General features: G+C 42.4%; 1 protein-coding gene across 11 annotated transcripts in view; it reads left to right on the top strand.

The window, feature by feature from the left end:
- PDE1C (phosphodiesterase 1C) overlaps positions 1-14,582 on the top strand; it is a 543,851-nt gene that overhangs the window by 466,897 nt on the left and 62,372 nt on the right. For all 11 annotated transcript variants that reach the window (XM_070059701.1, XM_002713741.5, XM_017344418.3 and 8 more), the window contains 2 exons: positions 10,448-10,529; positions 13,696-13,816. In XM_070059701.1, coding sequence (XP_069915802.1) covers positions 10,448-10,529; positions 13,696-13,816 — 203 coding nt within the window. The remainder of the gene's footprint in view (positions 1-10,447; positions 10,530-13,695; positions 13,817-14,582) is intronic.

Genomic DNA, 14,582 nt, shown 5'->3' with positions numbered 1-14,582 from the left:
TCAGGAAAATTGCACCTGTACTGAACATGTTTGGCCTGCTCATTATTTCTTAAACATATGATAGTATTTATACAGCACTAGGTATTCTAAGCAGTCTAGAAATGACAAAGTATCTGGGTGGATGGGCGTAGGCTCTGTGCAAATAGCACACCATTTTATAGGAGAGACTTGAACACCTGCAGGTTCTATCAGCAAGGGGTCCAATCCCCTGTGGACACTGAGAGAGGACTGCCTTTCTCCAAGGGAACCCAGTACACTCTGGTGGGGGCTGGGGGACCCATGACTGTAGAGGTGTGGTCCTGTTCTATCTACAAAACTGACTGCAAATTCACCTTTCACTGAGGGCTTGTTTGGGGCCATTTTCCCAAAATCTGTTTTCCTAATACTAGTTAGAAGACTTTACCCAAATAGCCGTTCTCCTCATCAGATGTTTCCTTTGATAGCTGTGAGTGGATGTTATTACAAAGTACTAAGATTGTTTAGTCTGTGGCCAAAGGATAGTTCATGGCCAGCTCATGTAAGCTTATGGTATTGAAATGATCCTTTGTTTTTAATTACGATAGAATATGGATTGCTTAAATATGTGAATTTTCCTCATAAAGGAAACCTTGTTTGCATACACATATGCTTAAATTGAATGAAAATGTGCTAGAGGCACTGTGAAAATAACCATATTGAATTTTTCGCCTATTGGGAACAGAATGTTAGCTCACTGGACTGGAACTATTTTTTTAGTAATTATAATTCCGTAAGTTATTTTTATTGGCTCAATATTTTAACCCAGATGCCATAAGCCATAGTAAGTAACCCATATAGAAGAAATATTGCCTTGGATATTCATTGTAGATTTTAATTTGGACAGTTCAAATGGGAAGTCTGGTTGAGACTATAGAGACTTTTAAGAAGTGACATTTGAAAAGTTGGGTGATATTTCAAAATAAGGGCATAACATCCCCAGTGCCAATGAACCAGACCTTCCATGCCTACCTAATACTAAGTTATATCCTCAGTTTTATGACCATATTTTACAAAATTCAAGTCACTACCCCAGGGTAATTCTCAATAAAATACTGACATTAAAGTATAAATTTCCATCCTTGGTTATAAAAAGCCTAGAGGTTCATTTCCTTTGTATTGTTGTGTATTTTTGTATTTTGCAAACATTTTTCCAATTATTTTTAAATTCCTCTGCCGATGGTTATTTCTCCATTTTTATTTCTTACTTTATATACTATGGATTGACAAAAAGATCATGGAAAATGCATGTAAGCTGAATTCAGAGGCTGGTGCTATGGCATAGCAGATAAAAGCCACCACTTGCAGTGCTGGCATCCCATATGGGTGCCAGCTTCCTGCTAACATGCCTGGGAAAGCAGAAGATGGACCAAGGCCTTGGGCCCCTGCATCTACATGGGAGACCTAGATTAAACTCCTGGCTTCAGCCTGGCCCAGCTCTGGTCATTATGGCCCTTTGAGAACTGAACCAGCACATGGAAGATCTTTCTCTGCCTCTCCTTGTCTGTAACTGTTTTTCAAGTAAATATTTTTTTAAAAAAAACTGAATTCTGGTTTTTCACAACAGTCTTAATTCCACAAACTTTCTAGAGTCTCTCACATATTGTATTCTTTTCTCCCTTTTAAGTTTTGCACTTGTATTTAGTTTTGTTTTGTTTTATACTGTCTTAATTGGTTTTCAGTTTTATTTTTATTTCTTCTGCTGGAGTTTATTTTGTTCTTTTCTCAACTCTAACTTGGATGGTTAATTCACTAACTTCAGATTTAACTCCTGTTGACATTGTATTTGCATCACCTTTTAATATTCCAGAGACACTGGTTTCGGTTTATTTAATTTAAATACTGTGTGCTGAGTTGTCTCAATGTCTATGAGATTGATTCCAGGACTCCCTTCAGATACCAGAATCTGAATATGCTCCAGCCCCTCATATAAAATGGTATATTTGCAAATACACTGTACAGCTTACCATGTACTGTAAGTCATCTCTAGATTTCTTAAAACCTCTTAGTTATTATACTGCATTGTTTAGGGACAAGGAAAAGGTCTGTGCATATTCAGTATAGATGCAGGTTTTAAGAAAGTATTTTTGTTGTATGATTGGTTGAATCTATAAATGCAGACCAGCTATATGGAAAACCAACTGAAATTGAGATTTATTAATGAGCTAGTCTAAGGTTCTTTTTCTTTATTATTTGAAATTGGCAGTATTAGCATTGTGAAATGAGGACATTTGCCTTAGGTACAATCATTTTGTACCATGCTTTGTTTTTGTGTATTTCTTTTGGAGTAGTTCACTATGTCATTTTTGTCATCTGCTTTCCTATTTTGCTATCTTCTGATGATCTGGAAATTTTATATTTTTAGTTTTTCTAATGGTTAACTTGAGAATTAAATAGAGGATTTAAAGTTTTCATCTACTTAATTTTATTGAGAGGCAGAGAGGCAAAGGCAGATAAACAGATCTCTCCTCCAGTGGTACTCCCCAAATGCATGCAGCAGCTGGGGCTGGAACTTGCTGAAGCCAGGAACTCCAAGTCTCCTACATAGGTAGAAGGGACCCAGGACTTGAACCTTCATCTGCTTTCCCCCAGCATGTGTGTCAGAAGGAAGCTGAAGCCAGAGTGGAGCCCAGACTCAAACCAGCACTTGGATGTGGCATGCAGGCCTCCCGAGTGGCACCTTAGCTGCTGCTCCAAACAGCAGTTCTGATTTCTTTATGCAAGAACTATTGATTAACTTCCTGCCATAAGAATTAGTGAACTTCTGCTTCTCCCAACATTCTTCCCAACGCCCGATTTTAAGGTGGCTTTATGAACTCGTTTAGTCTTGTATTGGTTTTAATATTAAATTCTATTTAGATATCATTAAATGTTACTGTATTACTCTACTACTGTAAATAAGTGGCATGTTTATACCCCATCTATAAAAAGATAAGGAACCCAGTGTTTATTCAGTGCCTCCTCACCCTTTCCTCCTCTCCATTCCCAACTTAACTCCTTGTTACTGTGTTGGTTGTATCGTTTCTATATTGTCCCAAGTTTTCAAATGAGCATTCTGTTTCACGAACCGTGGGCTGTTTACAGGAGCGCTCCCAAAGCTTCTTTCTCAAAGTAGAAAAGAAACGTGTCTGGCAAAGGCACACCTTGCCAGCCCTCGTCTTGGCCCTACTCAGTGCTGGCTCTGTGGTCCAGGTTGACCACCCCTGCTTGGGTCTGGACAAAGTTGTTCTTCCAGTGGCTTCTTCTAGAAGCATGAATGGGATCCCCATTTTGTAAGCTTGTCAGCTTTTCTACTGCTGGTATACCATGGGTCAAGGTTGACTGAGAATGGCATTTGTGTAACCGACTTTGTTTCCTGCCTTTTTCATTCCTGATTCCTTGTCCCTTCCTGGGTCTTCCTCAAGGACAGGTGGGCCTTTGTGCTGCTCCCAGTGTGTGCTTCCCTGAAGCTAATGCGGAGCTTCTCTTCCCGTGTGCTGCTGGCTCGTTCCCCTGAGCCCTGGCTCTTGATCACTGCAGGAACTTCTTGGTCACAGTGATATGTTTGGTCTTGGTGTTACCAGTTCTCTTATGGGGGACACTTATATAACTTTTCACCTGTTCCTTTAGTCTGAGTGCCTTTTCTATAAGGGTTTTATTTTTACTGCGGCTGTTACTGCTGATACTCCCCTGTGCCCCCACCATTTCTCCCTTTCCTAATCTTCTTCCCTCTCCATTTCCTCACATATTTCCTCGTTCCATCTCCTTCTCCCTTCTTTCTTCATTATTATTTACCATCTTCGAGTGAATTGCATTCTCTTTGGAAGAACTATTTGCAGAAGACTTGTACCAGGAAGAAGCCAGACCATTAGCAGGCCAAGTTCCCTTGGAATATCCCTGGTTTATTATAAGGCTCCTATGAAGTGGTATGTGTCTGTCCCTTCACTTTTTCCAAGGCAACAGTAGGTAGCACTGGCCATGACCCTCAGTCTCTGTCCTTCACCCAGCCTCTTGGCATCTGGCCTCACCTATGATACCCACAGCAGTTGACAACCCTTACCTCAAGTAGTTTTGATTTGAGATGAGATTTTTTTCTAATATTTGTGGATGCATTTCTCAGTCTCCACATTTTTGAGAGGTTCTTAAATGAAGAGCAACAGAGAGCAAGAGGAATAGTGGTGTGAGTGCAGGAAAGAGGGGCACAGAGAGATCACTTATCTGCTAGTTCACTCCCCAGATGGCTGGAGTAGCCAGATCTGTACCAGGGCAAGACCAGGAGTCTGGATCTCAGTCCAGGTCTCCCACATGGGAGCCAGGCCCAGATCTTCCAGGTACATTTGCAGGAAGCTGGAGGTGGAACTGAGCAGCCAGGACTTGGACCAGCATTCAACATGGGATGCAGACGTCCCAAGCAGTGACCTAACCCACTGTGCCATGACACCTACCCTCTCCATAGTTTTGAGGTAATAATTTATAAGGTCTCAAATTTTACTGTTCTATCTTAAATCCAAAAATCACTTTTCTAATATGTGTGCCTTCCTCCCCTGGGAAAGGGGAATGTACGTTGCTGCATTTGGTTCAGTTTGGTGCTTTTCTTGCATCTCTCAAAATTTTCTTTACTTCATCTGAAGAAGTTCACTTGAGGTGAAGGTAAAGTATTCCATATTACGCATTTCAAATGCTTCAGACTATTGCTTCTCGGCCTTTTGGCTAAGATCAAGTGCTTGAGACTAGAAGTGTTTCAAGTTTCAGCATTTTTCAGATTTTGGAATATTTCTGCGTATGCCTAATGAGAAGTATTGGGGTGGGACCCATATCTAAACATGCATTTCATTTATATTTCATAAATACCTTACAAACATAGCCCAAGTGGCGTTATATTTTTAGTACACCTGCATTTTTACTGCTACCTGTCTGATGAAGCCATATGGATAGCTTTCTCACTTATGACGTGCCTGTTCTCAGAAAGTTTGATTTTGGAACACTTCAGATTATGGATTTTTGGACTAGGGATGTTCTACCTCTATGACCTTGAGTTCTTGGATTGAGATGCCATCTTTTGTAAACTTAAGTGCAAGTAAGACTTTCAAAAATTTTTGATATGACAAATGCCTTGTTTCTTTTGATTAGTTTGCTGCTTCCATCAAGCGGCTCTAACAAATCCTCAAACATGTGACAGCGCTCATAAATGGAAGCTTGTCACTTAACTCATGTGAAGTTTAGGACAAGTGTTTATTGGTGTGCAATTCTACGATAGTGATTTTAGACCCATGGTCCATCATCCAAGATGCTGGTCTACAGCAAACTAGCAAAAGGCAGAAGAGCTTGGAGCTATAGGCACGGAGGATTTTATACATTAGAACTGTGGTGGAAATACATTCCTTCCCTTGTTTTGTTGTTTAGCACTACTTAACTAGCAGAGATTCTAGGCAATGTAGTCCAACTGTGTGGACAGGAAACGAAGATGGCCTTTGACAAAAACTAATTGCTCTTTAGCTGTCTGTCATATCTGAGTGGCCAAAGGAACTTGGGTGTTTCTGAATTAGTCTTTCCATTCACTCAGTGCATATTATCTTCCTTTATGCCTATCAGCTACCTGGCTTTATCAGCTGGGGTTATCTTAACCCATACCACTGGGGGTTTTCTGATCAGTGCTGAAAGAAAATAAAATGAGCTAGTTAAGCAGAATCCTTAGTGACAACTGAAACTTTTACCCTTTTTTAAAAAGGACAACCTCTTTAGTAAAGAGGAAAGTATGTGTATCATCTTCCAACAGCCTGGAGTTACAGTCAGACCACGTCATTAGTCAAGAAGGGTTTACCAAGGGAAGCCTATTTCTCACATTACTTATGGAACGATTTTTTTCCTCAATTTTTCATTTGACAGATAGAGTTAGTGAGAGAGAGATAGAGAGAAAGGTCTTCCTTCTGTTGGTTCACCCCCAAAATGGCTGCTACAGCCAGAGCTACGCCGATCCGAAGCCAGGAGCTTCCTCCTGGTCTCCCATGTGGGTGCAGGGCCCAAGGATTTGGGCCATCCTCCACTGCCTTCCTGGGCCACAGCAGAGAGCTGGAGTGGAAGAGGAGCAACCAGGACAGAACCGGCACCCATATGGGATGCTGGTGGAGGATTAACCAAGTGAACCATGGCACAGGCCTCTTTTCTCAATTCTTAAGTGTATCTGTCCTCCAACAGAAATTCAATTACTAATATTTCAAAGTACTTTTTTATATAAATCTTTCATTTAATAAATATAAATTTCTTAAGTACAACTTTTGGATTATAGAGGTTCTTCCCCGTGTACCCACCCTCACACCCCTAAACCGTCCCACCTCCTACTCCATCTCCCATCCCATTCTTCATTAAAATTCATTTTCAATTATCTTAGTATAGAGTTGATCTTTTGTATATAAAGATTTTTGAAAAGTTTGCACCTACACAAAGTATAAAGTACTGTTTGAAGACTAGTTTTACCATTAATTCTCAGTACAACACATTAAGGACAGAGGTCCTACATGGGGATTAAGTGCACAGTGACTCCTGTTTGATTTAGCAATTGACACTCTTATTTATGATGTCAGTGATCACCTGAGGCTCTTGTCATGAGCTGCCAAGGTTATGGAAGCCTCTTGAGTCCACAAACTCCAACCTTATTTAGACAGGGCCATAAGCAAAGTGGAAGTTCTTGCCTCCCTTCAGAGAAAGGTACCTCCTTCTTTGATGGCCCCTTCTTTCCACCAGGATCTCACTCAGAAATCTTTCATTTAGGTCACTTTTTGCCATAGTGTCTTGGCTTTCCATGCCTGAAATGCTCTCATGGGATTTTTAGCCAGATCAGGGCTGATTCTGAGGCCAGAGTGCTATTTAGGGCATCTGCCATTCTATGAGTGTGCTGTATAGCCTGCTTCCCATGTTTAATCATTCTCTTCTTTTTAATTCTATCAGTTATTATTTGCAGACACTTGTCTTATTTATGTGATTCCTTTGACAATCCTATCTTTATGATCAATTATGAACTTAAACTGATTGCTTAACTAGTAAGATGGCATTGGTACCTGCCAACTTAATGGGATTTGGAGTTCCATGGCAAGTTTTTAGCTTTACCCTTAGGGGTAAGTCTGAGGGAATGTATGCTGAACTGTACATCTCCCTCTCTATTACACTCATTTTTTTAAAAGATTTATTTGAAAGTCAGGCAGAGAGAGAGAGGAGAGAGAGAGAGAGGTCTTCCATCCAATGGTTCACTCCCCAGTTGGCCACAATGGCCGGAGCTGCACCAATCCAAAGCCAGGAGCTTCTTCTGGGTCTCCCATGTGCGTGTGGGGGCCCAAGGACTTGGGCCATCCTCTACTGCTTTCCCAGGCCATAGCAGAGAGCTGGATGGGAAGAGGAGCAGCCAGGACTAGAACTGGTGCCTATATGGGATGCTGGTGCTTCAGGCTAGGGCATTAACCTGCTGTGCCACAGCACTGGCCCCTCCACTCTTATTTTTAACAGGGATCAATTTTCAGTTGTATTTAAACACCTAAGAATAATTCTGTGTTAAAGAGTTCAACCAATGGTATTGAGTATAAAAAGAAAATACTAATAAAGTAGTAAGCTGTTCTTCGACAGTCAGGACAAGGGCTGATCAAGTCATTGCTTCTCATAGTGTCAGTTTCACTTCTACAGGTTTCCTTTTAGGTGCTCAGTTGTCACAGATCAAGGAGAACATATGATATTTGTATGGGACTGGCTTAGTTCACTCAACGTGATATTTTCCAGGTTCCTCCATTTTGTTGCAAATGACCAGACCTCATTTTTTTAACCACTGTGTAGTAGTCCATAATTTCTTTATCCAGTATTCCATTTATGGGTATTTATGTTGATTCCATGTCTTAGCTGTTATAAATTGAGCTGCAATAAACATTGAGGTGCAGATAGCTCTTTTATTTGCCAATTTATTTTTCCCTTGGGTAAATTCCAAGGAGAGGGATGGCTGGGTCATATGGTAGGGCTATATTCAGATTTCTGAGGTATCTCCAAACTGTCTTCCATAGTGGCTTTACCAGTTTGCATTCCCACCAACAGTGGATTAGTGTGCCTTTTCCCCCACATCCTTGCTGGCATCTGTTGGTTGATTTCTGTATGAAAACCATTCTAACCGGGATGAGGCAAAACCTCGTTTTGGTTTTGATTTACATTTCCCTGACGACTAGTGATCCTGAACATTTTTTCATGTGTCTGTTGGCCATTTGGATTTCCTCTTTTGAAAAATGTTTGTTTAGGTCCTTGGCCCATCTCTTAAGTGGGTTATTTGTTTTGTTGTGGAGTTTCTTGATCCCTTTGTAGATTCTGGTTATTAATCCTTTATCAGTTGTTGCAAATATTTTTCCCATTCTGTTGGTTGCCTCTTCACTTTCCTGTTTCTTTTGAAGTACAAAAATACTCTTAATAGATGAGTCTACCAAGTTTAATTAAATCCAGTAGATGTAAATGATGTGTAGATTTGGATATGGCCAAGTACATGGAATTAGAAGTTGTTTAATATCAAATTTCTCAGTAATGAAATCCAAATTAATACTTACATCTTAGTAGTTAAGTGAAGGGCATCCAGCCACTTCTTTTCACCCCCTTCAATTATGATGAACTAAGAAAACAGCAGGTAGCACTCTTACATATAGAATAAGAAAGGTTTATTTGAGCTGAGCTAGCCCACTACTCCATTAGAATCTGCGTCTCTAAAGTTCTCTTTGTCCTGGCCAGGGAGAAGTAGCTCAGGAGGAACTGTTTCTATCAGAGCCTTCACAAGACTGAGCAGGGCTTCCTTGGGAACTAGGAAGCCATTGTGTTCTGTGGGTGTCTATGCAGGAAGAGGGTGCAGAAGGAACCCAGCTCTCCACAACTGTCCCTGTGACCCCTGGGCGTCCCCAGCTCCCATCACGGCCCCCTGTTCTGCTTCCTTTAATACCCATTCCTTTTCTGTCCTTTCAGTGGGTAATAGTGCCCCTGTGAGCTGGCCAACTTTCACTGCCTTAGAAATCAGAATTCAGCTTTCAACTAAGCCTAGCTACAAGTTACTACTTTTTGCTTACTGTTAACTTTTTGTTACACTCAGAATGTATAGTTGATAAATTCACTAAATGTTTTTCTAAATATTAAGAGCTACCTGTTTGGAAACAGTTTTTTTTAATTTGTTTATTTGAAAGTCAGAGTTACACAGAGAAAGGAGAGGCAGAGAGAGAGAGAGAGAGAGAGAGGTGTCTTCCATCCGATGGCTTACTCCCCAATTGGCCACAACGGCTGGAACTGCACCAATCTGAAGCCAGGAGATTCTTCTGGGTCTCCCACGCGGGTGCAAGGGCCCAAGGACTTGGGCCATCCTCTGCTGCTTTCCCAGGCCTTAGCAGAGAGCTGGATCGGAAGTGGAGCAGCTGGGTCTCAAACCAGTGCTCATATGGGATGCTGGTGCTTCAGGCCAGGGCATTAACCCTCTGCATCACAGCGCTGGCCCCGAAACAACAGTTCTTTAAATGAACCATTGCATGTGTGTATGTACATTTTTATAGTTTTATCCTCATTATACTCCTATGAGATAGGGCTATTTTGCATATTTCAGATGATGAAACAAGTGTAAGGAGAGACAGTAGCTTTCCTATGATATAGATCTCGAATGAGGAAGAAGTACTCAAGCACATGTCAGTAGCCATCCTCCTGAGCAGGTTCTTTTCCAGCAAGATGAGTGAACACAGCTTCAGTGCTGGAAGAGTGACAGATCTTCCCTCTAGGTGTGTGACTGAAGTGGTGATTCAGGTTTCCAAAAATCATCCCCATCACTATACTTTCCAAAATACTTGCCTATTATAACTATTCCTTTTCAAAGGCTCTCGGTGGCCAGTCATGCTGTATTGTCCAACTGGATAGAAAAGAAATTTATTGTGGCTCTTTTTGATCCATTTTTCATTATGGACTGAATTACAACTGAAAAACATTCTAGTTGTGTATGGCTTTATGTGACTCAAGAAGATAGATTACAGGTAGAGTTTCAGTTTTGGAATTGCCCACCATGGTGAGAGGTTCGCTGGCTAGAGGAGGGCCACTGGTTGTCCCAGGCCAACTTGAGAGAATGCTGATTCTGGCTACAGTGTTGGCTCTAACCTACAGGACAATTCCTATTGCCTTATATTCCATGACAATTGTTAGCGATGCCCAGTGAAGCTTTCTTTACAGCAGCATGGGCCTTTGCAGTTAGAATAATTGGACTCCAGGATTTCAGCCTGTTTTATATATCTAATACATATCTATATCTATCTATATATATATAAAAACAGAGGAGCAGGCCCCATAGGATTTATTGCATAATATAATAGTAATTAAAATAAAGACCAGTGGCTGTTGTGGCAGCTGAGGTTGTTAAGAGCTGGGTGGCTCAGCCTACTGTTCCTTAATTTACTGTGATTTCCTGTTTTTCTAGGGTGACAGAGAAGCTGAGCTGGGGCTGCCCTTTTCTCCTCTGTGTGACCGGAAGTCGACCATGGTTGCTCAGTCACAAGTAGGTACGTGTTTGCCAACCCCTGAGCTGGGCTGCTGGATGGGAAGTCTGTAGATGCAAGCTCAGTTGCTCTCAATGACTGTTTGCCTGGGAAACTGGCTCCAATCTGTGTTCATAGCTTTGGCCCATTGGGTTGATAGAGTCACACTCGCCATTCTTCCCGGAACGTGGCTGGTTTGTGAGAAGGTTACCCATCATTCCCTGCTGAAAGACAGCGTCTCAGCTTTCTAAGATGACAAGTACTCTTGGTAGTATGCATGTTCTGGTTCAAATTTTCCATTCTGTGTGGCATTTTCAGCAGTTGCCATGGCATTTCTCCTTGTCGATGCTTCTTAGCCCTATTTTCAGGACAGCTCATTTCCAGGATGACCCTACTTTCAGGATTGGCTCTTTTAAAAAGGAAGGAAGGAAACATTCTAAAAGACTTTTTTGGGGGGGCAATAACTTTTTGCCAATAATATATATGCATTGCATAAATCCAAGGTTATGAGGGTACAATGTCACAGTTAAATATCAGTGATCTCCATCTTTAAGGACTCAAATTATTTGTAAAGTTTAGTAACGATTTGATTTTTCTGCCATAGTTTTGTTTGCTTTTGGATGGAACAGCACACCAGGCAGAACGGGAGGCAAAAACAAAGTGGGGAAATTTAAAAATTGCCTCATATGGTCAGGGAATTCTAAAGAATTTTGTATGGCAGGAACAGGATGTGATGCAACATTTCTCAGGAAAATCAGACCTAGATTTTATGTTGTGTTAGTAGAATGAATTTCTATTTCCCTGAAGGAAATGAGACATATGAAGAATTTCGTGCAAGGCTGGAAAACATGAATTCACCTTTTAGCCTGTGGGCTCAGTAGTAGCCACCACCTGTTCTTGTAAAGTTTGCTAGAACACAAGTAAGTCCATTCATTTCCATGTTGTCTAAGGTTGTTCTTGCATTGGAACAGAGTCATCTGATAGTGGTAAAGTGACCTGCAGAGTCTAAAATAACTATGAGATCCTTTACATCAAAGTTTTCTACCCCTGTTGAAGATTTCTATGCTGGTGGCTAAGGGGATTGACTGGAGAGTCAAGGAATCCAGCTGGGTGTCTCCTGAAGGATTCCAGGGAAAAAAGACAGTGAATGTCAGAGCCAAGGCAGCAGCAGACACGCTGCAGGAGGGAGGAGGGCATGGAAGGTGTGAAGGATTTGGCAGGCTGCAAAGGAAAGGTCAAGGCAGGATTTAGATTAAGAGGTTGGGCCACAATCCCATTTATAAGAATTGTGGGTAGGACTGATGAGTTAGTTCTGGTTTGGATGTGTTAACTTTACCTTGGGAGAGAAAAAGGTGAAGATGGTGTCAACACTTAGTTCCCAGCTCAGAATTATACTACAATTATCCTCCCAACAAGCTTGACAATCACTATTTCCCTTACCATTGGTATCTGGTTGAGACAGTTCTTGTTTTGTCAACTCCTGTGTCTTTTCACATCCTTCACTGAATTAAATGTTACTATCAGCCCACCTACTGTTGTGAAAGCAACCCAAATATGTGTTCATAGGTTTCCGAACAGCCTTCCGATGGGGGTAGACAGTACTTCCTTTGGTATTTAGCTTCTGACTTTCTTGTTGCCATGCAATCAGCTACCACCATCCCCAGGAACTTCATCTCGCCCATTTTAGCCAGTTGTGTCACACAGTAGAGACACTCACTCTAGCCCACCTTCAACTATATCTCTGGGGATCTCAAAGGGATAGTTCCAGATATGAGTCCTCTCCCAGTATCTGATCTTTTTCTTCCAACTTTGTGTGCCTTTCCTACCTGGTTGTGTCTTCGATCTGCTGACTGCAAACTCAGCTCATCACCTTTCCCCCTGCCACATTTTCCTAGTTTGTTGTTGGAGCTTCCGACAAAGCTCACTAAGAGGCAGCCCCACCCCTGTTCCATAGATATTTGTGCCTCATTTGCATTCCTACCTGACTTACCCTTAGTGCTAGTCCCCCTCCCTTCCTTTTGGCTATTGCAATAACTTGGTTTTTCCATTTTCAACCTCTCCTGCTTCCTTTCCCATACATCTTTCCCAATTAACTTTCTCAAAGAACATTAAAAAAGTACAATGCTGCCCAGACATCCTCAGAAGCCTCTAGTGCTTCTCTAAATGCTAATTCCTTTGCCTGGTGCTTAGGAACATCACTCCCTGAGCTGCAGTAGTGATCTGTCTTCCAAAACCTTTTCCAGAGTCCAGGAGTCATTGCTGAGCCCCAGTCATTGCTGAGACAACTTGTTGTTTCCCATCTCTGTCATTGCACTTAGTCCATGTCCTTCACCCGGAGTGAGATGTCTTCTCTACCCATGCCCCAGAGGCTCAGTTTGAACATCAGTCTCCATTCAGCCGTGCTGCGGCCTCTCAGTGGAGGGAAATATTCTCACGGAGCTTCCTATGGCCTCCGTCTGGGCTGCTCTGGCCTTCCATGTGCTCCAGGTGTCGTTTTGTGATCATTTCATCTCTCCTGTGGGTTCCTTGATGGCAGGCAAGGTGTGTTAGTCATTTAAGTCATAGCCAGATCCTTTCATGGTTACCTAGTGAGGGTTACACATGCGTCTTTTAAACACTTCTTTGAGTTAGCTATTGAAGAGTCATCTAAGACACAGAGCCAATGCATGATGTCCATATCAGAGAATGTACTAATCGAGTACGACTGACAGAGTGTGGCCTGGGGTGCCTGTACAGGTGGATTTTAAAAGGAAGAAGAGCCCCACTGGTGTTTTTTTTTGTTTTTTGTTTTTTGTTTTTTTGACAGGCAGAGTGGACAGTGAGAGAGAGACAGAGAAAGGTCTTCCTTTGCTGTTGGTTCACCCTCCAATGGCCACCATGGCCGGTGCGCTGCAGCTGGCACACCGTGCTTATCCAAAGCCAGGAGCCAGGTGCTTCCCCTGGTCTCCCATGGGGTGCAGGGCCCAAGCACTTGGGCCATCCTCCACTGCACTCCCTGGCCACAGCAGAGAGCTGGCCTGGAAGAGGGGCAACCGGGACAGAATCCGGCACCCCGACTGGGACTAGAACCTGGTGTGTCAGCGCCACAGGCAGAGGATTAGCCTAGTGAGCTGCGGTGCTGGCCGCCCCACTGGTGTTTTACGGGGATTATCTGCACAGGCCCAGTCGAGCTGTATTTGTTTCTCTGCAGGTTTCATTGACTTCATCGTGGAGCCCACCTTCACTGTGCTCACAGACATGACTGAGAAGATTGTGAGTCCGTTAATTGACGAGACATCCCAAACCAGTGGGGCGGGACAGAGACGTTCAAGGTCAGTGGAAGAGCCTGATGGCTAGAGACGGGTCTGTCTGTGGGGATAGAATTCTCCTCTTGGTGGGGATCGGGGTAGGTTTCACACTGATACTTTCTTTCCTCCTTCATACCAGACTAGTCGGTCTCTCTCCTTTCCTCAGAGGAATTGAAGTTGTGCTATCTGGACTCTACAAGCTGGGAATATGGGGAACACAGAGTTCAAATCATGCCCTGTGTGTGCCCGGTGCCCTCCTACCTCTCCACCCCATTCTCTCCTAGGCTTCGCTTACAGCAATGCCAGTCTCTTCCCATTTACCCTCTGTGACAGTCTCTGCTCCCGAATCTACAAAAAAAGACAACACCACTCAGTTAGTACAGGAAATGCATCTTTCATTTTTAGGTTACCAAAGAGAATGAAAGAAATGAACCTAAATGTTGATCACTTTTTGTTGTTGCCATCACTGTATCGAGCCTAGATCAGTAAGGAGTTCAGGCTCTGGAGCCAGACTGCCAGCGTTAAAAATCCTGAGCCCTCATTTGCTAACTGTGCCACTGCAGCAAACTTCCTCAGTTAGCCTTTTGAGAAAGTGTGCACTGTATACACATAGGTTGCTGGGAGGCTTAGGTGAGTTATTCAATATATAAAAACCCTTAGAACAAGGTCTGGCATAGAGGAAGGCTAAATAAACCTGGCACATGGTGTTTGTTAGTACATTAGTAATAGTATTGCTTTGCTACTATCAGTATTATTACAACTATTGCTAACTCTGCTACTATTACTGCCA

The sequence above is a fragment of the Oryctolagus cuniculus genome, chromosome 16, assembly GCF_964237555.1.
Source record: "Oryctolagus cuniculus chromosome 16, mOryCun1.1, whole genome shotgun sequence".
Lineage (NCBI taxonomy): Eukaryota > Metazoa > Chordata > Mammalia > Lagomorpha > Leporidae > Oryctolagus > Oryctolagus cuniculus.
Note: the sequence above shows the minus strand (reverse complement) of the source record. Positions and strands in the feature narration are given on the sequence as shown.